General features: G+C 44.1%; 1 protein-coding gene across 1 annotated transcript in view; it reads left to right on the top strand.

Annotated features, from left to right (window-relative positions):
• Positions 1–25,333, top strand: part of LOC117410467 (thyroid adenoma-associated protein homolog) — a 178,993-nt gene that overhangs the window by 137,395 nt on the left and 16,265 nt on the right. Inside the window, exons 30-33 of the mRNA XM_034017036.3 lie at positions 11,881–11,996; positions 16,830–16,912; positions 22,790–23,139; positions 23,664–23,782. Of these exons, the coding sequence (XP_033872927.3) occupies positions 11,881–11,996; positions 16,830–16,912; positions 22,790–23,139; positions 23,664–23,782 (668 nt within the window). The remainder of the gene's footprint in view (positions 1–11,880; positions 11,997–16,829; positions 16,913–22,789; positions 23,140–23,663; positions 23,783–25,333) is intronic.

The following is a 25,333-nucleotide window of genomic DNA, read 5'->3' as shown; positions in this document are numbered from 1 at the left end:
TGACTGATTGTAGAGTCACAGCAATACTCGTTAGCATAGAGTACTATGATGCAGACTCATCTGCTGATGCCTGCTCACTGCATCAGTTTCACCATTCAAGGCAATTCTAAAAAACATATTTTAACAGCTTTGTTCCAATCATTAACACACTGACAAACACATAACATGTTGTCATCTTCTAGATTTCAAACATTGAAAGCTTGTTTGTTGTGTAAGAAGTGTTTTATTACAATTTCAGAAAAACAAAATCTATAACTTTAAAATATTCTGCCACGTGAGGCCCCAAAATGCAAACATTACGCACATAACTCTCCTCCCTACTGTCATGTCCCAATACTAAAATAAAATAATTCTTTCTTGTATCTTTAAAACAGGATCTAAAATGCAAACATACTGTCTTTCAGGAATGTCAGATATCACGAATCAAACAGATTGCTGTTTACTCAGAGCTGCTCTGCGTGTGTGTGTGTGCCTGCCTGCCTGCCCTCCTTATCCCCGAGTCTGTGTCAGCAGGAACCCACTCTGGGTGGAGGAGAGAATGTTGTTTGCATTAACACTCCACGCTGTTCACCATTTGTGTAAAAGCCTAATTCCCATCATTTTCTAATTTGCTGTTAATATTCACCTCTCTTCCGGCATTAGTCACGTTGTTGATTTAGGACATGCTTCAGTGTTCCTCCGAGCTGAGAAGAGTTGTTGTAAGTACTGTAAACAGCCGTTTTTCAAGGTTATTAGATTAAACCAATGCTGTGCGTGTCTTTCATTGTGGGACAGTGGCCCCTGTGAGGGGTGGGGAGGTTGCTCTCTCATCACGTGTGACTTCGACAGGAAAGGGAGGCAGTGTGGTCTGGTGGTTAGCCGACCTACCCCAGTCCTACCCGCATCCCATATCAAACCGGTTTATTTCACTGGTCTTCTGTTTGTAAGTTGTATGCTGCTCTACTGTATAACTAACTGGGTGGAACGAGCAGTTTGTAATTTGAGAAAAATACAAAACAAAGTCAGAGCATTGTTTCTCTACACACAATTTGTTGCTTGCGGGCATTGGGAAAGCTATACTGTTAGCCATTTAGATGAATCATTAATAGTGTATTTGTTATCTTTTTTTTTGGGGGGGGGGGGGGGGACAGGGCATAACCTTTAGATTGTGTGGTCAGTGTTCGTGTTAGAAGCCAGGTCATAACCTTTAGATTGTGTGGTCAGTGTTCGTGTTAGAAGCCAGGACATAACCTTTAGATTGTGTGGTTGGTGTTAGAAGCCAGGACATAACCTTTAGATTGTGTGGTTGGTGTTAGAAGCCAGGACATAACCTTTAGATTGTGTGGTCAGTGTTTGTGTTAGAAGCCAGGACATAACCTTTAGATTGTGTGGTCAGTGTTCGTGTTAGAAGCCAGGACATAACCCTTAGCTTGTGTGGTCAGTGTTCGTGTTAGAAGCCAGGACATAACCCTTAGCTTGTGTGGTCAGTGTTCGTGTTAGAAGCCAGGACATAACCTTTAGATTGTGTGGTCAGTGTTTGTGTTAGAAGCCAGGACATAACCTTTAGATTGTGTGGTCAGTGTTAGTGTTAGAAGCCAGGACATAACCTTTAGATTGTGTGGTCAGTGTTCGTGTTAGAAGCCAGGACATAACCCTTAGATTGTGTGGTCAGTGTTCGTGTTAGAAGCCAGGACATAACCCTTAGCTTGTGTGGTCAGTGTTCGTGTTAGAAGCCAGGACATAACCTTTAGATTGTGTGGTCAGTGTTTGTGTTAGAAGCCAGGACATAACCTTTAGATTGTGTGGTCAGTGTTCGTGTTAGAAGCCAGGACATAACCCTTAGATTGTGTGGTCAGTGTTCGTGTTAGAAGCCAGGACATAACCCTTAGATTGTGTGGTCAGTGTTCAGGTTAGAAGCCAGGACATAACCTTTAGATTGTGTGGTCAGTGTTAGTGTTAGAAGCCAGGACATAACCTTTAGATTGTGTGGTCAGTGTTCGTGTTAGAAGCCAGGACATAACCTTTAGATTGTGTGGTCAGTGTTCGTGTTAGAAGCCAGGACATAACCCTTAGCTTGTGTGGTCAGTGTTCGTGTTAGAAGCCAGGACATAACCCTTAGCTTGTGTGGTCAGTGTTCGTGTTAGAAGCCAGGACATAACCCTTAGCTTGTGTGGTCAGTGTTCGTGTTAGAAGCCAGGACATAACCTTTAGATTGTGTGGTCAGTGTTTGTGTTAGAAGCCAGGACATAACCTTTAGATTGTGTGGTCAGTGTTCGTGTTAGAAGCCAGGACATAACCTTTAGATTGTGTGGTCAGTGTTCGTGTTAGAAGCCAGGACATAACCTTTAGATTGTGTGGTCAGTGTTCGTGTTAGAAGCCAGGACATAACCTTTAGATTGTGTGGTCAGTGTTCGTGTTAGAAGCCAGGACATAACCTTTAGATTGTGTGGTCAGTGTTAGTGTTAGAAGCCAGGAATAGCACGGCATGGTATTTTAAGGCAGATTCCAATGTAAACTTTGTTAGTAGAGTCGTGGGATATCAGGCCTGAGTTTCAAGTTTCTAATTTTACCTCTGAGAAGAAGAGGAGGAGGGTGTTCTTTGTAATTTATGTAGTTTAATAAAAACTTTAACAAGAGGAACTGGCTCAGATTAACAGACTTACTGGTATCAGATGGAATGTACAGGCCACACAATGTTAAACCAACAAAACTGCACTTATCCAGGCGCAAGCAACCAAAGCGTTGTTGATTTTTTTTTATTCTAAATAATTACTCATTTTATCCCACTGAAACTACAGTTAATAAGACAAGTGGGGTAATTTTGAAATCAGATGAAGTCTAGGGGTACTGTGAGTAACATTAGTATTGAAATGTAAATGCAAAAATGCTTTACAATATCAAAGTTTACATTATCCACTGAATGAAAAAACCTTCTTTAAATGACTTTTGAGTTGAAGCATTTTGAACGAGGCCCAGTGTAGCAGGAAAGCTGCTCTCCCCTTCATGCTCACATGCCTGCCACTCTGTTCCCAGGCAAGTGACTTTTACGTGCAAGATTAGCAGATAAATTATCCTTTACGATTTACCTTGACCTAATTAGAGTGGTTCAACTTAGCCAAGTAAATGATAGGAAAACATTATTGTGTCGTTTAACCTGACCTTGTCGTGCTGTGCTGCGCGGCCAGTGGCTTGGAGTGTGCTGGGGTGCAAGAGTGCAAGCCTGTGCCCTGTCCGCTCCTCTTTGTTGCAGGTTTGATCAGGGTTTGTTTTATACAGGAGTGCGGCCGTGCTTCAGAACCAGTGAGCAGTCAGGTAAAGGTGCGCTTTATGACATATTTTAATTTCCTTTCCTGCCGTTCCCTTAAGTTTCCACTCCTCCCCTGGTTCTTTAATCCCCCTGCTGCGTGTCTCTCTCTGTGTGCTTGAGCAGAGGCAGGGAAGACACTAGGGCTTCCCAGTATCTGGAAATCCTAGTGCAGCGATGGACATTTGCATAGCAGTTTCATCCGTTCCAGATTTTATTATGAGCTTGATTAGCCGCAGAGTATAGGTAACAAGCTCAGGTGTGTCTTATTAAACCCATAGTAAACCCAGGAATGGGTCAAACTACTCTGCAATTAGTCTTATTTCCATCCCTGTAGTGTACACGAACTGCAGTGAACTTACAGCCATATACAGCCTTGACTGTTAGTGAGTGCTCACTTCAATATGAGCAACCACTGACTTGAAGTGAGCACTTGAATGGATCTTTCTGAAGATGGCTGTTAAGACACTTTGACAATCGTGCCAAATTCACAAAGCAGAATCACAATCTAGGGACCAGTTCGCACGATAAAAAAAAGTTAAACTTAAGATCTGACAACTAACTGTAAACTGTGTGTGAACTTAGTGAATGAAGGTAGGGTTTGGTATCTCTTTAGTGAAATGCTTAGCGACTAGCAGTTAGGATGATAACACTGAAGCGTCATCATGAGACCCCATGCAGTGTTTTAAACCTTGTTCAACGTACTGTAGAGCATTGTAATGTAAACTTGATAAAAAAATCAAATAAAAAAATCAAAATAAACTCCTGGGTTACATCCAGTTTCCAAGGGTAGTGAGGAACTGGCAGGTTGGCAGCACATAAAGGCATGCAGTATAGAGAGGGATATTGACACGCTCCTTTGCTGTTATCCGAAAGGCAGAGTCAGGCGCACACCTCCAGCTGTGGGACGCACTGATACTCTCTAACTGCCAGCTGGGCAATGTGATAGGAGCTGCCTTTGATCAGGGCCCTATCAGCATCATTGCGCCTGACATTCAAAAGAAAGCGTCTATAATTAGGTTGGGCCATGGCAACCCTCTCGACAGTAGGACGTGTTCGGAGCCTCAGTGAAGGTGACTCTGCAGGCTGGCTCTCGAGTTGAGGGCTGAGGGTGACTGCATTGAGAGCTCAGGGTGGGGTCGGTGGTATTAGCCCATCTGCAGTAATGGGGTAGCAAGCACACCCCTATGTGATTTGGTTAAGTAATAATACAAATTCTCAAAATGAACTGCATTGAGTGGCATGATCAGTTGTGCTAATCTAACACTATAGGAATGGGTGGCATCCACTGAAGTTGGCAAGCCTTTCAGATTAAAGCCATGAGAGGAATATGAAACTGACCCTTGCCTTGATTTCTCAACCTGACACCTGGTGTCTGGCTGGCCACTGCTTCTGTGTGCGTCCTTGTTTTGTACAGCGAGCGGAGAGTGAAATGAAGACACTGAAACGAGTTCAGCCCCCAGCTCGGTCTGCTCTTGCGTCTGTCACAGAGCTAAGGGAAGCCTCTGTTGTTCATCCTGTGCATCCTTTTTCTTGTTTTAGCTGTTTGGCCAGAAACACTCTTTTCAATCCAAGTTCCACAGACCTGTTTAGAGGGGCCGGCTGTGTTTCTGATAGAAACTCTCAGGCCCTTTGCTGCAAGCTGACTGCAGTAACCTTGGGAGTTTTTTTTTTTTTTTTTTTTTTTAATTAAAAAAAATAAAATAAACAATTACAGACTTTATATAATTCTGGGCCTCTGTTTTATCGTCCAACTCTGATGCATTTCTGCACATAGCTAACCCAGGCTTTTTTTCTGTCCTTTTTTTGTGAGAGCTGGTTGGGGAGAAAGGCTTGCGTGATAGCAGTGAGTTAGCAGGCCTCAGTGCAAGCTATTTTTAGATTGTAATTGCCTTCCAGCCGCGGCTGTCAGGTGACCTGGCCTCAAGTTTATAAAACCTAATTGCTGAAGAATGTGGCCGGCTCTGGCAGCGTAACCGGATGACAGAGCAGCACTTAAAGCTCTGCTTGATTTGAGCTGGCAATCTCTGCTGGGGTCCCTTCTTAATGTGCTGCACCTAAAGGCTGCGGCTTCATTAAAAGAATTCAGATTTCCAAATCTCTGTCAATGGGACGTTTCTAAAGCAGGACCCCTCTGTGCAACGTGAATGACCTGCTCAAGGGTTTTCCATTGCAGCGCCCCATTCTTTTCTTTCTTTATTTCTTTCTTCTTTTTTATACCTATAATTTATGAATGAGGAGGATACTAGCACTTCTTTCCTTCCTTCTTTCATTCACTTCCATTTCCTTCCCCTTTTCTTCTTTCTTTCTTTCTTTCTTGCATTTATATAGGGCTTTTTATACAACGTATCGCAAAGCACTGTGCAGTACATAGCAGAAAAAAAGAACAAACCACAATACATTTGTATAGCATGTCACACATACAACTGCCACAAACAGACCATTTAAATAACAGTATACACAATACAAAAGCAGCAATTTTAAAGTTACATTAAAACTCACTAAGATGATAAAGCCATTTTATAAAGTGTGTTTTTAGTCTTGACTTGAAAACTGTAACGGTCCCAGCTTCCCTGACAAACGAAGGCGAGAATTCCTGTGTTGCTTATGTTGATCCTAGGAATAGCCAGCAGCCCCGCATCCTGTGAACTCAGAGTGCAGTTTGGAAGATACGGAGTCAGTGGCTCCTGCAAGTTACTAGGTGCTAATCCATTCAGGGCCTTGTAAGTTAACAGCAAAATCTTAAAATCAATTCTATACTGCACAGGGAGCCAGTGTAAAGAGGCCAAAACAGGGGTAATATGTTCACTTTTTCTGGTTTTAGTCAGAATTCTAGCGGCGGTATTCTGAAGAAGCTGCAAGTGCGATACCACATGTTTTGGGACACCAGAAAAAAGTGCATTACAATAATCAATTCCAGATGAAACAAAGGCATGCATTAGTCACTTGGCATCAGATACAGAAATAATTGGTGTAAGTTTGACTATTTCTCAAATGGTAAAAAGATACTTTAGTAACTTCCCTAATATGACTCTCAAATGAGGAGATCAGGATCAAAGATGACCCCCAAACTCTTAATTTCTAGTTTAAGTTTTGATGCGAGACTGCAAGGGTCGAGCTCATGTAATCCCACATTTCCTTTTAGTTGGTTTTGTGACCAACGGTAGCATATATAATGAAAACAACAAGGGACCTAGAATGGAGCCCTGTGGAACAACACAGACAACTTCCGATAATGCCGATTTTACCTCCCCAATAGAGACAAACTGAAAAATCAGAAAAGATAAGACTTTAACTAGGATAGGACAGCAGATCATTCACAGCTCTGACAAGGGCTGTCTTGGTGCTATGTGCAGCACGAGTACCAGACTGAAACTTCTCGAATATACTATTGAGTTAGAAATGTTTGTAATTGTATTGCAAGAACTCTCTCTAGACCCTTATCTAAGAATGGTAGGTTGGAGACTGGCCTATAGTTATTGAGGACTTTAGGATCCAAATTGTGTGTAAGCATAGGCTGATGTCTACTATTTTAGTTTGAAAGAAATGTAAGAAGTCATTGCAGCTGTGAGAGGAGCCAATGTCAAGGGTAGGACTATTACGGAAAGGATTAATTAATTTATCTAGGGTAGCAACAATAAATATAGGATTATTTTTATTTGTTTCAATTAAATTAGAATAGTATTCTGAGAATTCTGTCCCTTTCACAAGTGGAACAGAGTTTGAGGGAGAGGTTAGGGCTGCACACACACTGGCTGCCACCAGTGTTGGTGTTAATACAGCAATGCCTCACCCTGCCATAAGGAGGCACTGTAGGACAATGAGAGGCTCTTGCAGACTGGACAAGGTGCTGGGGGTTAAACCTCAATAACACACTGCACTTGCATAGATATACATATGAGAACTAGAATCTAGAAGAGTTTAAAGTATGTATAGGTAATGTGTGTGTATATATATATATATATATATATAGATAGATAGATAGATAGATAGATAGATAGATAGGTATAGATGTATTTAATAGTCGTGGTATTCTTTGTCAAAACATAACTACAGCATGTTTTGCTAAAGATCTTAGATCCTGTAACTGATTAGTGGTTCTTCCCTTGCTCTCCCCTAGTGAGACTCAAGGAGCCTCTTTATATTTGTACATGCTGCCGAAGTGGCTGTTTCACTTCAGGATCTATAATCCTCCTCCCACAGCATCAGTTCACCCCCTCCACCTCCCATCCCTCCCTAAGCGTGACAAACCTGAAGTTCAATCAGACTGGGGCTCCGTTTGACTAACATGCCCAAAGCTCTGTTTGTATAAATGATGGGCCCTCTATAAATATTCACATTCCTCTCAGCAAGGCTGTAACAACACAGTCCTGTTCAGATCACTGACATCACCAGCACTGTGCATTCCTGGTGCAGAGAAAATATACACGCTTTGTAAACATGCCAAGCGTTGTGGAAAAAACCATGCACGCGGAGGAGGCAGAACCAACATGCAATCCAGAGACAAGCAGAACCAGCATGCAATCTAGAGACAAGCAGAACCAGCATGCAATCCAGAGACAAGCAGAACCAACATGCAATCCAGAGACAAGCAGAACCAGCATGCAATCTAGAGACAAGCAGAACCAGCATGCAATCCAGAGACAAGCAGAACCAACATGCAATCCAGAGACCAGCAGAACCAACATGCAATCCAGAGACAAGCAGAACCAGCATGCAATCTAGAGACAAGCAGAACCAGCATGCAATCCAGAGACAAGCAGAACCAACATGCAATCCAGAGACAAGCAGAACCAACATGCAATCTAGAGAGACAAGCAGAACCAACATGCAATCCAGAGAGACAAACAGAACCAACATGCAATCCAGAGAGACAAGCAGAACCAACATGCAATCCAGAGACAAGCAGAACCAACATGCAATCTAGAGACAAGCAGAACCAACATGCAATCTAGAGAGACAAGCAGAACCAGCATGCAATCCAGAGACAAGCAGAACCAGCATGCAATCCAGAGAGACAAACAGAACCAACATGCAATCCAGAGAGACAAGCAGAACCAACATGCAATCCAGAGACAAGCAGAACCAGCATGCAATCCAGAGACAAGCAGAACCAACATGCAATCCAGAGACAAGCAGAACCAGCATGCAATCTAGAGAGACAAGCAGAACCAACATGCAATCCAGAGAGACAAACAGAACCAACATGCAATCCAGAGACAAGCAGAACCAACATGCAATCCAGAGACAAGCAGAACCAACATGCAATCTAGAGACAAGCAGAACCAACATGCAATCTAGAGAGACGAGCAGAACCAGCATGCAATCCAGAGACAAGCAGAACCAGCATGCAATCCAGGGACAAGCAGAACCAGCATGCAATCCAGAGACAAGCAGAACCAACATGCAATCCAGAGACAAGCAGAACCAACATGCAATCTAGAGAGACAAGCAGAACCAACATGCAATCCAGAGAGACAAGCAGAACCAACATGCAATCCAGAGAGACAAGCAGAACCAACATGCAATCTAGAGACAAGCAGAACCAACATGCAATCTAGAGAGACAAGCAGAACCAGCATGCAATCCAGAGACAAGCAGAACCAGCATGCAATCCAGAGACAAGCAGAACCAACATGCAATCTAGAGACAAGCAGAACCAGCATGCAATCCAGAGAGACAAACAGAACCAACATGCAATCCAGAGAGACAAGCAGAACCAATATGCAATCCAGAGACAAGCAGAACCAGCATGCAATCCAGAGACAAGCAGAACCAACATGCAATCCAGAGACAAGCAGAACCAGCATGCAATCTAGAGAGACAAGCAGAACCAACATGCAATCCAGAGACAAGCAGAACCAACATGCAATCTAGAGACAAGCAGAACCAACATGCAATCTAGAGACAAGCAGAACCAACATGCAATCTAGAGAGACAAGCAGAACCAGCATGCAATCCAGAGACAAGCAGAACCAGCATGCAATCCAGAGACAAGCAGAACCAACATGCAATCCAGAGACAAGCAGAACCAACATGCAATCTAGAGAGACAAGCAGAACCAACATGCAATCCAGAGAGACAAGCAGAACCAACATGCAATCCAGAGACAAGCAGAACCAACATGCAATCCAGAGACAAGCAGAACCAGCATGCAATCTAGAGAGACAAGCAGAACCAACATGCAATCCAGAGACAAGCAGAACCAACATGCAATCTAGAGACAAGCAGAACCAACATGCAATCTAGAGACAAGCAGAACCAACATGCAATCTAGAGAGACAAGCAGAACCAGCATGCAATCCAGAGACAAGCAGAACCAGCATGCAATCCAGAGACAAGCAGAACCAACATGCAATCCAGAGACAAGCAGAACCAACATGCAATCTAGAGAGACAAGCAGAACCAACATGCAATCCAGAGAGACAAGCAGAACCAACATGCAATCCAGAGAGACAAGCAGAACCAACATGCAATCCAGAGAGACAAGCAGAACCAACATGCAATCTAGAGACAAGCAGAACCAACATGCAATCTAGAGAGACAAGCAGAACCAGCATGCAATCTAGAGAGACAAGCAGAACCAGCATGCAATCTAGAGACAAGCAGAACCAACATGCAATCTAGAGACAAGCAGAACCAACATGCAATCCAGAGAGACAAACAGAACCAACATGCAATCTAGAGAGACAAACAGAACCAACATGCAATCCAGAGAGACAAGCAGAACTAACATGCAATCCAGAGAGACAAGCAGAACCAACATGCAATCCAGAGACAAGCAGAACCAGCATGCAATCCAGAGAGACAAGCAGAACCAACATGCAATCCAGAGAGACAAGCAGAAACAACATGCAAGCTAGAGAGACAAGCAGAACCAACATGCAATCCAGAGAGACAAGCAGAACCAACATGCAATCCAGAGAGACAAGCAGAACCAACATGCAAGCTAGAGAGACAAGCAGAACCAACATGCAATCCAGAGAGACAAGCAGAACCAACATGCAATCCAGAGAGACAAGCAGAACCAACATGCAAGCTAGAGAGACAAGCAGAACCAACATGCAAGCTAGAGAGACAAGCAGAACCAACATGCAATCTAGAGAGACAAGCAGAACCAACATGCAATCTAGAGAGACAAGCAGAACCAACATGCAATCTAGAGACAAGCAGAACCAACATGCAATCCAAAGAGAAAAGTCAGCCTGTCTGATCACTCCTGGCTTCTTAAACAAACTCACTCTGCTTCTCGACAGAAAGGAGAGCCCATTGACGGGGTTGCAGCTACCAAAATAAACCTTACCTGTCAGGCTATGTAAGTCTTGGACATGCAGTTTTAAAAGAAATGCCAAAATGTTATTGAAATAGAAAATCTCTGTTTGCAAGCCTTGCTTTCAAGTATTCCACATGGTCTCTTCACCTGGAGTGTGAAATTGTCCCCACCCCGGCAGAACCTTCTTTCCAGTCATTAACCAACCAGCTGCTTCCCCTCTAGACTGACATACTCTGCAGCCAGTAACATGCTTTGACCCCATAGACACTAGGAAGTAAAGCAATGGTGTCTGTGTTCATGGGCCCAGGTCGTCAAGGGTACCAGTCTTCAGGACACACATGGGCTTTGAAAAGGGGAATTTGTTTTTGACAACTGGTGACAACGCGGGTTCATAATTACCTTCTGAAATACTGACAGCTGCATACAGGACACTTCTCCTTACTGTAGAGCCACCCTGCATGCAATGAGAACACAGCCCTTGTAAATAGACCTTGCTTGGGTGTCTTTGTTTGTTGTCAGAGACAGCACTGATTAACACCTCATCACTTCATCTACACCATTTTCTTTGTATTTGTACAGCACCAATAAAGACCATTAAACAGACATTGCCTTCATGCCCAGAGACTGCCAGACAACGATCAAAGCCTAGGGAATGCTCTTCCAAATACTGAAGCAGTTGTGGGGGGGGGGGGGGGGTAACATTGTCGATTTGGAACATTCTGGCCGGTGTTTTGCTATTGCCTGATATTTTTATTTATGCATCGCATGGCGACTTTACACACTGTTGTCCAGGATTGTGCATGCACATTGTTTCAGTTTTTAGAACATAAGAAAGTTTACAAACGAGAGGAGACTATTCAGCCCATCTTGCTCGTTTGGTTGTTAGTAGCTTATTGATCCCAGAATCTCATCAAGCAGCTTCTTGAAGGATCCCAGGGTGTCAGCTTCAACATTACTGGGGAGTTGTTTGCTCCTGTTCCCATGTGCTACTCTGTTTCTTTCACAAGAAAATGACATCATAAATGTTTTTCCAGTGGCGTTGTGCAGAATCTTTGATGGCTAGCACCATGTTTGTGTGCATCATTCAATTCCCATCAGATATCGAGCCAGACAGGAACGTTTTCACAGTGTGGCAGGGCATGGTGAGGGTGAGGGTGAGGGTGAGGGGGTGGTAGTAATGGAAATTATAAAACAAATCTGCTTTGGGTCCTGCACCGCCAGGTGCCTGCCTTCAGAGTTTGACAGGGAGGTAAATACAGGAGAGCAGGGACTGAACTAACATTTTCACTGCAGCGGTCTGTCATTTCTCTATCCCCGATTTCAGGTCCTTCACTTGCTGCGCGCCTACCTGGAGAGCAAACACAGGGCTGATTCAGAGACGCAGCATGAGCTCCGTGACATCATCACCTGTGTCCGAGCCAGACTCTGGCTGGCAACGAGGTGCGTACCCCCCCCCCACCCCCAACCACCACACCACATCTCCTGTTAGTCAGAATAAACAGAGTTGGTTAACTACATTTAGTAAACACAATCATAGCATATGCCCACACACAGACAATTAACTTGATATGTAAAGCTTTGGTTTATTTTATGCAAGCTCAGTTTTCATAAAAAGGTCAAGTGATTTGGACCAACTATCAAGATGTGGCCCGGTTCCAGTGCTGAACTTGGCAGTTTTATTGCCCGTGATGGGCTTAAACATCACTATAAAGTCTCATGTCCTGTAGCTGAAGACTGCATGAAGTCCTGCTGCTGATCTTTTTAACTCCCGTTCCAGTGGAGGTCACTTCATATCCTCGCGAGCCGGCCCAGGTTGTGATTCAGTCTGGCATGTGTGTTTGTGTAATACAGAAGCCTGTTTGTTTTGCACATGTGAAAGGTGCACATTTAAAAGTCTCTGACCTCTATAGGGAGTCTCTTAAGGTATTGCAGCTAACAGCTTGAAACGTTCTCAAGTTATTATTATGACATGAATCTTTTATAAAGTGCATGTTTGGAATTTCTGTCAGTAACTGAGTTTGAGTATGGCATAAGCTAAACTAGGGGATCATTAAAAGCCTAATCTCACTGATACTCTGGCGGAGCGGTGCACCCCGGTTCCTCTCTGCTTTGGCTGTGTTTCTGTGGCTGACGGAGGTGATGACCTCACAATGCTTTTAATGATGGTGTCAAAGTAATCAAGTCTGAGGATTTCAATCTGCCAGCTTTAACACCAAAGAGACAAAATGAATCAAGTCAAATATATTCCTTCGCAGTCCCTTTTTATATAACCCCTTATCAAAATGTACCGCAGTATTTTTGCAAGGTCGTTTTGCCGTTTCCCCCGTGCATTACCAATGGTTTTACCATAGATTACCGTGGTTCCCGTATTTAATGTGTTTTACCATACCTCTCTGTGTTTTACAATGCTTACCTATGCTTTACCATGCTTTCACTGTGCTTTATTACACTTTGCTATGCTTTTACTATGGGGCATGTTTATAAAGGTTAGCTTACCATAGTTTTGTTTTTTAGTGTCTTGCCATACACCCCTGTGCTTTACAGTGCTTACTTGTACTTTACCATTCTTTCTCTGTGCTTTATTACACTTGGCTCTGCTTTTACTGTGGGAAACTTTTATAAGGGACATCACACAACTGACACATTCCCCAGAAATCGGAGCTGCTGTTTATCTACTTAGATAATATTAATAGCACTGTGCCGGTTGTGCTGTGGATTGGTTCGGGCTACGTCGGGAATGATTTCCCAGTGCTCTGATTCCCGTGTCCCAGATGTGAAGAGCACCAGTGTCCGGGTCAAGGTCGTGTCCATTGAGCACCCCCCCCCCCCCCCCCCCCAGGCTCTCTACCCCTGATCTAATCCCATGGAAAAGGTATTCACTGGAGAGGCAATGGAAAATACGCGCTGGTGTGCTGCTTTCAAATAATCAGCGTGTCAGGCTGAGCCTTTGAAAGAGCCGTGGCAGATCAAAGGCACTTTGCATGTCATGTATGACTCGAGCTGGTGTTTGGACGATGCCTGTGCCAGGGTGCGCAGAGAGGACCTGCGGACGGATTCTTTCTTTTTCTTTTAATGAAAATATCTAGCCTCTGTGTCTGCAATGTTTTAGAAAGAGCCTACGGAAATCACTTGCTTGGGTTACTTGTAGCCTTTGGCAAGGAGGTCTGTACTTGGAAACTTGCTGTTATTACTGCCTACAAAGGCCCTTGGTATGTAACCTGTAGAAGTGCTTTGTGGAGTCATTTTTCCGTTTTATTGCAAGATAAAATTAAGGAAAAATAAAAGATTTAAGCAGCTCTGTGCTGAGCGACACATATTCTTGTACTGATGCCCTCTTGTGTGTCTGCAGCTCCCACACTGGGTACAAGACCCAGCACCTCAGTCCCTCCATAGCCCCACCAGCTAATTGCAGCACCTCAAGTCTGACAGAGTCTAAGTTAAAGTGTGGTTCATTAATAAGGTCTAAGAGAGTGAATGTTTCCATTGATAAACATTGTGATTTGGTGGTTAGAGCTGAGTGACTGAGAGAGGGAGGCAGTGTGGCTCCAGTGGTTAGAGCTGAGGTAATGGGAGAGAAGGAGGCAGTGTGGCTCTAGTGGTTAGAGCTGAGAGAAGGAGGCAGTGTGGCTCCAGTGGATAGAGCTGAGGGAATGGGAGAGAAGGAGGCAGTGTGGCTCTAGTGGTTAGAGCTGAGAGAAGGAGGCAGTGTGGCTCCAGTGGATAGAGCTGAGGGAATGGGAGAGAAGGAAGCAGTGTGACTCTAGTGGTTAGAGCTGAGAGAAGGAGGCAGTGTGGCTCCAGTGGGTAGAGCTGAGAGAATGAGAGAGAAGGAGGCAGTTTGGCTCCAGTGGTTAGAGCTGAGGGAATGTGAGAGAAGGAGTCAGTGTGGCTCTAGTGGTTAGAGGTGAGAGACAGAGAGGGAGGCAGTGTGGCTGTAGTGGTTAGAGCTGAGAGAAGGAGGCAGTGTGGCTCTAGTGGTTAGAGCTGAGGGACACAGAGGGAGGCAGTGTGGTTCTAGTGGTTAGAGCTGAGAGAAGGAGGCAGTGTGGCTCCAGTGATTAGAGCTTAAGGACTGGGAGACAGAGTGTACCTCAGGTTAGAGCTGAGTGATGAGGACTAGCAGTCCAAGCTGTGGGCCTGACAGGATGGTGGCTAACACTGGAGACTTGGAGGCGCATTGCAAAACAATTTTATGAACACGCTAAATGTATTTTGAAGCTTTTAATATCGCTTCCCAAACCCACTGGTTGTTGGACGGGGTATCTTATTGAAGTGTCCCACCCACTGCAATATGGTCAAATGCATTACATACACCAATAAAGAAATCTGCACTTTGTTTTCAAAACTGATCTGGATGCTGTGCTAATGAAAACCATGTCTTTATTAAATGCCTGTGATGCGTTGACTCCTTGGCTGGAATGCGTGTTGTGCCAAAATACATGATATAACTGTTTGGCGGTGCTGGTATTTTGAAGGGCTGTTTGAGAATCATCGCTCTCCCAGTGCAGTGCAGTTTGAGAATCAGCGCTCTCTGCCAGTGCAGTGCAGTTTGAGAATCGTCAATCTCTGCCAGTGCAGTGCAGTTTAAGAATTGTCGCTCTCTGCCAGTGCAGTGCAGTGCAGTTAGAGAATCAGCGCTCTCTGCCAGTGCAGTGCAGTGCAGTGCAGTTTGAGAATTGTCGCTCTCTGCCAGTGCAGTTCAGTGCAGTGCAGTGCAGTTTGAGAATCGGCGCTCTCTGCCAGTGCAGTGCATAGGGCTGTCTCACTCTTGTGTAACAATGTGGGTCTTTGAGTTCATACCTCAGTTCTGTGGGAAAGAGGGATATGAACTACCTGGTCTTTTTCAGAGTCGTACTCGCTCAGTATAGAGTGTGTGTACTTAAAAGACATGCCTAATTAATGGTAATCAGAAGCCTGTACACTAACAGTAAGGTAGTTTGATTTTTGTGTATTTTGAATCTCCATCCCTTTTTTATTGCTTTTTTTGTGTATGATATCCTAATCTGTACAAGGATTCTACATGGGGGGCATGGTTAAAAACATAACAAACACAAACAACTCTGTGAAATATTGTCTGTTTAAATGTATTGCTGTGCTACAAGGGCTGGCTGTAAATTAGTGTTTCACTAAGATAGTAAGATTTGGTTATCACTCTTTAAATAAATATAAAATAGAAATACAGTAAAGCGGAGGCTCTCAGGTTTCAGACGTGGTCCCAGCTGGGGGCTGTGGAACACATGTCTGTGTGTGCTGAGCTTGTGTGCTCTGGCTCCCTCCCCTCTTTGGAAGTATGCTGAATTCTGCTTTGTTAAACATCATCTCGCCTTGTGTTATGTAAGAGGGAGGTTGTGGAGACCACACTCTGCGTGAATCAGCGTCTTCACCAATGCACAAGGGAGTAGTTACAGCAGGTTCTACACCCATCTCGCCTGCATGGGGTCAGAAATCCGCTTATAGTTTTGCAGTTCAAAAAACAAAACAAACATTGAAAGCCACTCCAGATAGTCTTGGTGTACTCCTTTATCTTGGATGATATATTGTTATAAACAGCAGTCCAAAGTGCAGTTCAGTCAACAGTGCATTCATTCAGAAACTTAAGTTTGTACTACGTTTAAATATAAAAGCCTATCTTTTTCTGTGTGAAAATTCAAAGGTGCTTTTATGACAACATTGGCGGTATTGCCAAAGCAGATAAATGTACAATATATAATTATAAACATTATGAACATCAGTATAAAAGGAATAATTAAATAGAGGTAGGAATGTAAAACGGAACACTGGTAAATAAACAAACAGCCCCCCATGTGCAGAGCACTGTGTGTCCCTCCGCTGTCAGTGCCCATGTGCAGAGCACTCACTGTGTGTCCCTCCGCTGTCAGTGCCCATGTGCAGAGCACTCACTGTGTGTCCCTCCACTGTCAGTGCCCATGTGCAGAGCACTCACTGTGTGTCCCTCCGCTGTCAGTGCCCATGTGCAGAGCACTCACTGTGTGTCCCTCCACTGTCAGTGCCCATGTGCAGAGCGCTCACTGTGTGTCTCACAGGCTGACAGGCACACACATACTGTGCAGAGCAGTCCCTGTGTGTCCCTCAGTCTGTGACAGGCACAGACATAGTGGGTAGCCAGTGTGTCCCTCCCCCAGTAGGACTGCCACTCTCTCTGGACTGGTTATGTGTGGAGAATTGCGGGAGAGAAATAAGATTTTTATTTAAAGGATGTGTCCCTTATTTGTGTCTATTTACCTCTCCCTCTCTCTCCCCTGTGTTTTGCAGGCTGAACCCTTGTGTTGTAACGAGAGCAGCATCCCTGGACATTCTGACCTGCCTGTGCAGCGCTCTGGGGGGGAAAGCCGGGGGTGAGTTGTTATATAATGTTAGGAAAGTGAGGGGAGTTCCAGGAGAGTGCAGAGAAGATACAAGCAGGACCCCAGCTAACCAACAAACCCAGAGGAATATTACAGGCCTGCATTTCTGTGAGGCTGTGAGACATTAGAAGGTTACAGTGAGATGGTTTTCATGTTCGACCAGTTCCCACTGTTTAAACAAGTGTGTTGCTAACACACATCCTCGCCACGGCTGCAAGTACAAAATAAGATGCTCTAATAAACATAATTCATCACGAAAAAAAAAGCTATCGTGTTTAGGGAAAGATCTTCTTTATTGCCTACATCTTTTATTGCCGCCTTTAATGTCTGAGGCGGTGTGTTCTTGTGGCTTGTAACCAGGAAGTCCCTGGTTCAAATCTTGGCTCAGCCACTGACTCACAGTGTGACCCTGAGCAAGTCACTTAACCTCATTGTGCTGTCTTTCGGGTGAGACGTTGTAAGTGACTCTGCACCCTAGTCTCTGTAAGTCACCTTGGATAAAGGCATCTGCTAAATAAACTAATAATAATAATAATAATAACATGGTGATGTGCCTGGTGAGGTGTTCTCCCTGGGGGTCTGCACCTCTCTGTACACATGATGATGTGCCTGGTGAGGTGTTCTCCCTGGGGGTCTGCACCTCTCTGTACACGTGATGATGTGCCTGGTGAGGTGTTCTCCCTGGGGGTCTGCACCTCTCTGTACACGTGATGATGTGTCTGGTGAGGTGTTCTCCCTGGGGGTCTGCACCTCTCTGTACACATGATGATGTGTCTGGTGAGGTGTTCTCCCTGGGGGTCTGCACCTCTCTGTACACGTGATGATGTGCCTGGTGAGGTGTTCTCCCTGGGGGTCTGCACCTCTCTGTACACATGATGATGTGTCTGGTGAGGTGTTCTCCCTGGGGGTCTGCACCTCTCTGTACACATGATGATGTGTCTGGTGAGGTGTTCTCCCTGGGGGTCTGCACCTCTCTGTACACATGATGATGTGCCTGGTGAGGTGTTCAAACATCAAGTGAAATGGCATTCAAAGTATATTGGTTTTTACGGCTTCCCCTCCCCTTTTAAAGGTGTGCTCGGTAGTGTTTAAACGTTTGAAGTTGTAATTCCTGATGTGTGTTTCAAGCTGGTCCCACGATTCTGATTTGGGTCTGTGAACAGGATGACGTGTGTGCTGACATACGGTGCTCCGCTTTATATTAAGAAAAACAAATAAAAGATTTAAACAAAACTCAAAAACACTGTAAAATAAAACGGCGCGGTGGCCAAAATAGACACAAACAGCAAACACAGTGGATGAACACTAAACACTCAAGAAGTATCGTGCTGGCCCTCTAGCATGATAGCAATTGTTATTTTACTTTTTAAACGTATCTTTTTAATTCTCTCTCTCTCTCTCTCTCTCTCTCTCTCTCTCTCTCTCTCTCTCTCTCTCTCTCTCTCTTGAATCTCGGCCCGTGAACAAATTTGTGCAATCCTGTGCTCACATACTTTATCTGCACGTGAAGTGATTGTGCAATCCCCGTGCCTAAATACAACTATATATTTTAAATCACCCGTGCTACACAGACACATTTATATCCCATGCACCAATACATGTATACCAACATTAATACACCACGCGCAACATATAAATAATGAGATACACATAGGGGCGGGGCCACACTGCCACAGGGTCACACCCACTTTTCCTCCTGGCTCAAGTATTAGAATTTAACAGCTAAAATAATAATTATATACATACATATATACAGACAGACATACATAAAACAGATTAGTAGATAAATAAATAAATGTGTAATGCATGCATATACACAGATATGAATACATTCCTCATAAACACAGCGCTGTAGACATCTGGAACACATACCCTAGTCTATATTTTGTTTCTCACAGTTTTGCTAATGATACAGCTTTGCTTTAAATCCCAGCATCCTGGCATGCGTGCTCTGATGTGGAGCAGAACCCCCCTGTTATTATTTACTGGTGTGAATCATAGCAGAGTGTCAAGGCACGGCATAGCTCAGTACCACAGGCTCAGCATTCCTGCCTGCAGCAGTTTCCATTGCACACCAAGTCACAGAGCTGCACTCTAGCGGGCTTTGTCATAAAGTTTTATTTATTGCTCACAAGGCTTATTACGGTCATAGGTGTCACTGACGGCTTTTAAAGTCTTTTATTTATTGTCTACCTTTGGGAATGCAGACAACCACAGAGGGACAGAGGGAAAGGGCTAGCCCATAGTTGCATGGCTCCTGATCATTCTAGTTTAGGATGTAGCTATTCAAGAACCGATTACTGGGATCAAGCTCTCCACAGAAATTAGGTCGAGCTGTTTTAATAAAGGCTGTTACACAAACAGCACAATGCTTTCTTCTAAAGCTGTAATGAAATGTTTGGAGGGGTATGAAAAGGGAGCAGGGGGTTGGGTCTCTGCTCTTGACTTCATTTCCTTCCCAGCGCTTTCAGGTCAGCCTGATTTTGCTTCAAAGGGATGGATTTTATTTATTTTCGTGAGGGTGTAAGGTGTCCTGGTCACTAATTAAATAATAGTGAAAAGCCAGTGTCAGTCTCGAGATTGAGATTTGAAGGGTACTGTGTGTCTGTTCAAGAGATACATTTTGAGTAGTTTAGCACCCAGTGTCAAGGTTACGGAGATGATGATGAAGAAAGAGCTCAAACTAATGATCCCTGGTACAGCTATCTCTGAAGAGTGGGTCCCTGTGTAACCTGCCCCTTACAGCCCACAGTGTTTATTGTTCTTGTTAATTGTACGCGAGGTGTGATTTATATCGTGGGTTTTTCCAAGGCAGGTATTGAGCTGGCTGTGAAAGACGTTCCTGGATATTTTGTTAATGATCACTGGCTTGCAGGCACAGTAATTGCACACAGAGAGAAGTCACTGCAGCTGCACTCGTATTGCACTGCTGTTAACCTATAGCTACTGACCTGGTTAGTTGGACAATAGGTTAAGTACCATATACAGTTCTGCAGGTCATTTCTAAGGTGCTTTTATAATGCAGGGATTTCTTGATTTCTGTTCCCCATTTAAAAAAAAACCTCAAGACTATTCAGGTTACACGATTCTTAAAATGTTAATATTGCAGCCTACAGCCATGCCAGCTTGGTCTCTGATCAGATCTGAGAAACTAAGCGAGGTCAGTACCTCCAGTGATCATACCGGCTGTGCTGCAGTGTGTGAAGTGGAGCTGCTGGCTCAATAATACCTTGTTTCCATTCACCACTCAACCCAGGTTGAAAGCCATGCTCCCCCTGATGCTGCATTTCCATGTTAATTTAGCCGACCCACGTTTTTTTCGTATCATTCCTCAAAGCAGGCCAAAGTGGGATGGGTGGAAGTACGTCACAACACTGACCAATCAAGTGACGAGTGGGCGTAAACATTTAATCCATATCCGGGGGGAGCAGGAAACAGAAAACAAGAAAACACCAAAGAATTGTTCGGATTGTCGGAAGCAAAGCAATAGCGTCTATCCTTTCAGTTTTGTAAACAAATGCATATGACCTTAGCTGCAAGGCTTTCTGGGGAAGAACTGTCAACATCTGTCAAACTGGCTTTGGATGGCAGACTAGCAATGCAGGTTCAGGAGCAATGCTGGAGAACCTTGGATCCACTCGGCTTGGCGCTCAATCCATGCTCATGGAAACAAGCTACTAAAATGACTTTCCTCGGTGCCAGTAATCAGCCAGTGCCTGAGTGGTGCTAGGGGTCTCTAGAGGAATGTTTTCCTGAGATCCTATCCAAATTCAGGACCACCAAACCGTGTGTCCATGCAGAGTCTCCTGACTCCAGGAGTCTATGAAAGGGTTCACTTTTGTATTCTTTCCTAGCTGCAGGTTCCTTTGCTAGGAGCCTGCCAGTGCACCGTATTTCACAGGATGAAAGGTGCGTGTTCCCTGTGATGGATAAAGCAGGCCACTTTCGTTCTGGTGTTCACATTTCAGCTAAAGTATTTAGTACAGAATGTGCTGAAGTCGCTCTGTAAAAATAAAAACCATATCTAACTTCGTTAAGGCACCTTGTCCCTTACCTTGACCAGACCCGAGCTGTAAAACGTCCATCCGAACTCCTGGGACCCGAGCTGTAAAACGTCCATCCGAACTCCTGGGACCCGAGCTGTAAAACGTCCATCCGAACTCCTGGGACCCGAGCTGTAAAACGTCCATCCGAACTCCTGGGACCCGAGCTGTAAAACGTCCATCCGAACTCCTGGGATCCGAGCTGCAAAACGTACTACTGCATACTTTATTTGCACGTGAAGTGATTGTGCAATCCCCGTGCCTAAATACAACAATTTATTTTAAATCACTCGTGCTACACAGACCCATTTATATAGCTGTGGAGGCTGTGTGGTCCAGTGGTTAAAGAAACAGGCTTGTAACCAGGAGGTCCCCGGTTCAAATCCCACCTCAGCCACTGACTCATTGTGTGACCCTGAGCAAGTCACTTAACCTCCTTGTGCTCCGTCTTTCGGGTGAGACGTAATTGTAAGTGACTCTGGAGCTGATGCATAGGTCACACACCCTAGACTCTGTAAGTCACCTTGGATAAAGGCGTCTGCTAAATAAACAAATAATAATAATATATCCCGTGCACTACTATATCCACATATAACACACAGATACACACAGGGGCGGGCACACTGCCACAAGGTGCATCATGGTGCAGGGTTAAGGTTGCGTGTCAGTGTCCTCACTTTTGAGGGCTGCCTCTGAGCGTTTCTGTAAATTGAAAGTAGAACAATGTTAGTATTCAGGAATAATTATCTATCGTAAAAAAACATATATCAAATAAAAACTAATGACTAACTAACATATCAAATAATTTAGCAGAGCATTTTATACATTGCACGACTTTGTTTCAACCAGACTTGTCCTTTATGTAATTTACCTTGTCTGGTTGAAACTTAAGTCCTGCAATGAATGGATTTGAAGTGTCAAGGTTACAACTGATATAAATAACAACACAGACAATTTTTTGTAATGTTAATCTATGGGAAAATACAATTTTTTCGACTTGTCAATAAAACAAAAACTACCCAACAGAACTACATCCCTTTTGGGGGAAAAAATTGCTTCTCCCAATCTGACCTGAAATCCAAAATTTCAGATTGATTAATATTAACCCCCTTTTTGAGCTGTGCACATGAAGTGTATGTTCCGGACACTAATTAGGAGGCTTTAGGGCCCTGATGTTAGGAGCATACACCCCATGTTATTAATGCTGTCACTATTATTTGTTGGAGGGTTGTTAAACCTGATTGTATAATTGTATTTTGAATAAGTGGGTAAATGCGACCAGCTGTGACTGATCAGGGTGAGGGAATAAAAGCCTGATGGTTAGTTTGTTCTGTGAAGGGGTTGCAGCCGTGTATGGAGAATTACGCAGAGAAGAGCGGTGAGGGTACTGTGAAAGCAAAAGAAGGAATACGGTTCTGGTAGGGTAAATAAGCTCAGCTTGTCCCTGTTCACATAGGGAAATTCGGTGGACCACTTGGTCTAAACAAGCGTGCAGGTTTAGGACTCCTTGGTGGAGTTAGGGTTATTTTGTTAATTTGGTTTTGTTTTGTAAATAATAAAGATTGCGCACTTGAGCATTACAAGATAATATTTACTTGTGTGCTGTGTTATAAAAGGAAACAGGGAATGCTACACGCAAATTGATTATGTAATTGACGTGTGGTCTAGCAGGACAGACTATCGGATTAATATCACATGCAGTGCAGGGCTGCCTCTTGTACTCCTTTGTTTCCTTTTGAAATGAAACAGTCCACTGGTTTTACATTCCCTGAGTGCTACACAGTATGTTAACAGTGTGCATTGTGTTGTGTGTTTGATCTCGAAGATCCAGAGCTGGCGAGTCTGCAGGAGGGGGTGCTGGAACTTGTCTCTGACTCTGAGCTCCTGGAGCCTGGCTCCCGATCTGTGGCGGAGCCCGGAGTGACTCAGTACCTGCTGAGCGCGGCGCGGCTGGCTCTGTGTGTGTGGCAGCAGAGCCCCTGGGAAAGCCTCCCTGCCAGGCTGCTGCAGAGCCCAGTGTATGAGGTGCGGCTGCTCGTCCTGCAGGTGGCGCTGGACCAGCTCCAGAGTCCTACCCCACTGCCCACTGCACCCTACACCAGCCTCCTGTCCGGAGCGGGTAGCACTCTTCAGACCCTGGCCCTGCAGGAGACACACCCCCAGTGCCTCGCTATGGTACCTACCCTCCTTATCACTTCTTTCACTTTAATCTCACTGCTTTTTACAGAAATGGAAATAAGACTTTTACTGCAGAGCAGATTCACCTATTCCAGGCTTTACTACCAGCTGGATGAGCCACAGCATATAGGTAACAAGCTCAGGTGTGTCTTAATTAAACTCTTAGTAAAAACTGCTGTGCAACAGTCTTATTTCCATCCCTGTTTCATCTGCTTTAGAACAATTTTCAGCTGCAACCAGTCTTCCTGTAATATAAAAAATAGATACATGGAGATCAAATAAGCAAAACTAGAAGATTGTAAGATACGTGCCAGTCTCTAAAAAGATGAATACATGATGTGTAAGGGACTTTAATGGAGGGGAGGTGGGTGTGCCAATGCTGCACACCCAGTGATTTATATTCTGTTGTATTTGCTAGTATAGCTTCAAACTGATGACTGAATGAAGAATGACGATTGTATTGCCACCTATCCATACACAACTCTCTGGTGGAATAATCTGTTGTTGAAATCTCTCTGCAGGTCCTGAAAGTCTTGTCACACCTGAGCTTGGATACTCTCCTCCCCTGGACAGTGAATATGTTGAGTGACTGTGAGCTGTTGGGATGGATCCTTTCACTGGCAGAAGACTCCATACACAGGTACTGATGTGGAAGAGCTCTGAGATGCTAAACGTCCTTCACGGTTTACGGTTCTTGACAAAGAGTAAATCTGGAGCTTTGTTTGCGCAGCCAGGATACTTCATGACCCCCTAGTCAGGCCGTATCAATGCCCTTGACTGTCTCTAGAACAGGAACAGCCCCCTTTCTGATCGATCCCCTAGACAGTCTCTGGAGCTGGAACTGGAACAACCCCCTTTCTGATCGATCCCCTAGACTGTCTCTGGAGCTGGAACTGGAACAGCCCCCTTTCTGATTGATCCCCTAGACGGTCTCTCATTTCAGCCTTGAGCAAAACTGAAGCGTAACATTACCAAAAAAGCACCTGCAATAGATTTACTACAGTGCCAGCTTTACTGGCACAAGAAAGACAAGCCTCAACACACTCAGGGGTAATTTAAACTAACAAAATACAAGAAACATGTGTTGCTTGGGACAGATTTCTAAATCTTTTCCGATTTTTAGTGTTAAAATTGCATGATTTTTATAGTACAGTCCAAAATGTAGTGTACAAATTACTCCATGCAAGCGGAATGCAAGGAGCCCACGTCATCAGGGAGAAAACATAGCAACGGTTTCGACCATTAAAATGAAATGCTCATTCGCGTATATATCAGAAGAAGAAAGCAGCTTTGTTTTATTTCCGGCTTTGGTTCTGTGTGTGCTAGAAGCAGGGAGAGGGCTGTGATTTGTACTGGCAGAGGTCTGAGCGCATACTTTCTGATTTAGCAGAGTTAACAAACAGTTTAAACAGTCCACAGCTCGAGATAGCATAGAGAAGACACTGAGCAACCCGAGCCGGGTGACATGCTTCTGGAAACGTCTTCAGTCTTTGCTTTGGGCAGTCCAGGGCTGTTAAGAGCTGCTTTTGAATCTGCTGGGGAGCCATGAGAAGTGAGTGTTTAAATAGGGAGGTTTTTAAAAGGAGCAAGAAACTTTGAACGTGCAGGAGCTATTCCAAAAAGCTGCTCCTCTTCTGTCTGGGAAGTAAAACTCTTTTGAAGGGAATTTGGCCAGGACACACAAGTCTGTTGCTAGACTCTTCTAAAACTAATTATGTAATGTTGGCACCTAAAATGAGAAGATGACAAGTAAATTGAGACAGCTACATTATAGGTAGTGCTCACGAAAGCTGAAGAATTATGAGCTGCCTGTTTACCCCATAATAATAATGTCCTACCATGTATTAGCAAAATCATTCAGTTTAACAGAAACGTGTTTATGTTTGTGTACACATTTTCATTCATGCCTGTACTGTATATTATTATTATTATTATTTATTTCTTAGCAGACGCCCTTAACCAGGGCGACTTACAATTGTTACAAGATATCACATTATACATTATTTCACATTATACAGATATCACATTATTTTTACATACAATTACCCATTTATACAGTTGGGTTTTTACTGAAGCAATCTAGGTAAAGTACCTTGCTCAAGGGTACAACAGCAGTGTCCCCCACTGGGGATTGAACCCATAACCCTCCGGTCAAGAGTTCAGAGCCCTAACCACTACTCCACACTGCTGC

Source organism: Acipenser ruthenus, chromosome 6 (assembly GCF_902713425.1).
Source record: "Acipenser ruthenus chromosome 6, fAciRut3.2 maternal haplotype, whole genome shotgun sequence".
NCBI classification, from domain to species: Eukaryota; Metazoa; Chordata; class Actinopteri; order Acipenseriformes; family Acipenseridae; genus Acipenser; species Acipenser ruthenus.
Note: the sequence above shows the minus strand (reverse complement) of the source record. Positions and strands in the feature narration are given on the sequence as shown.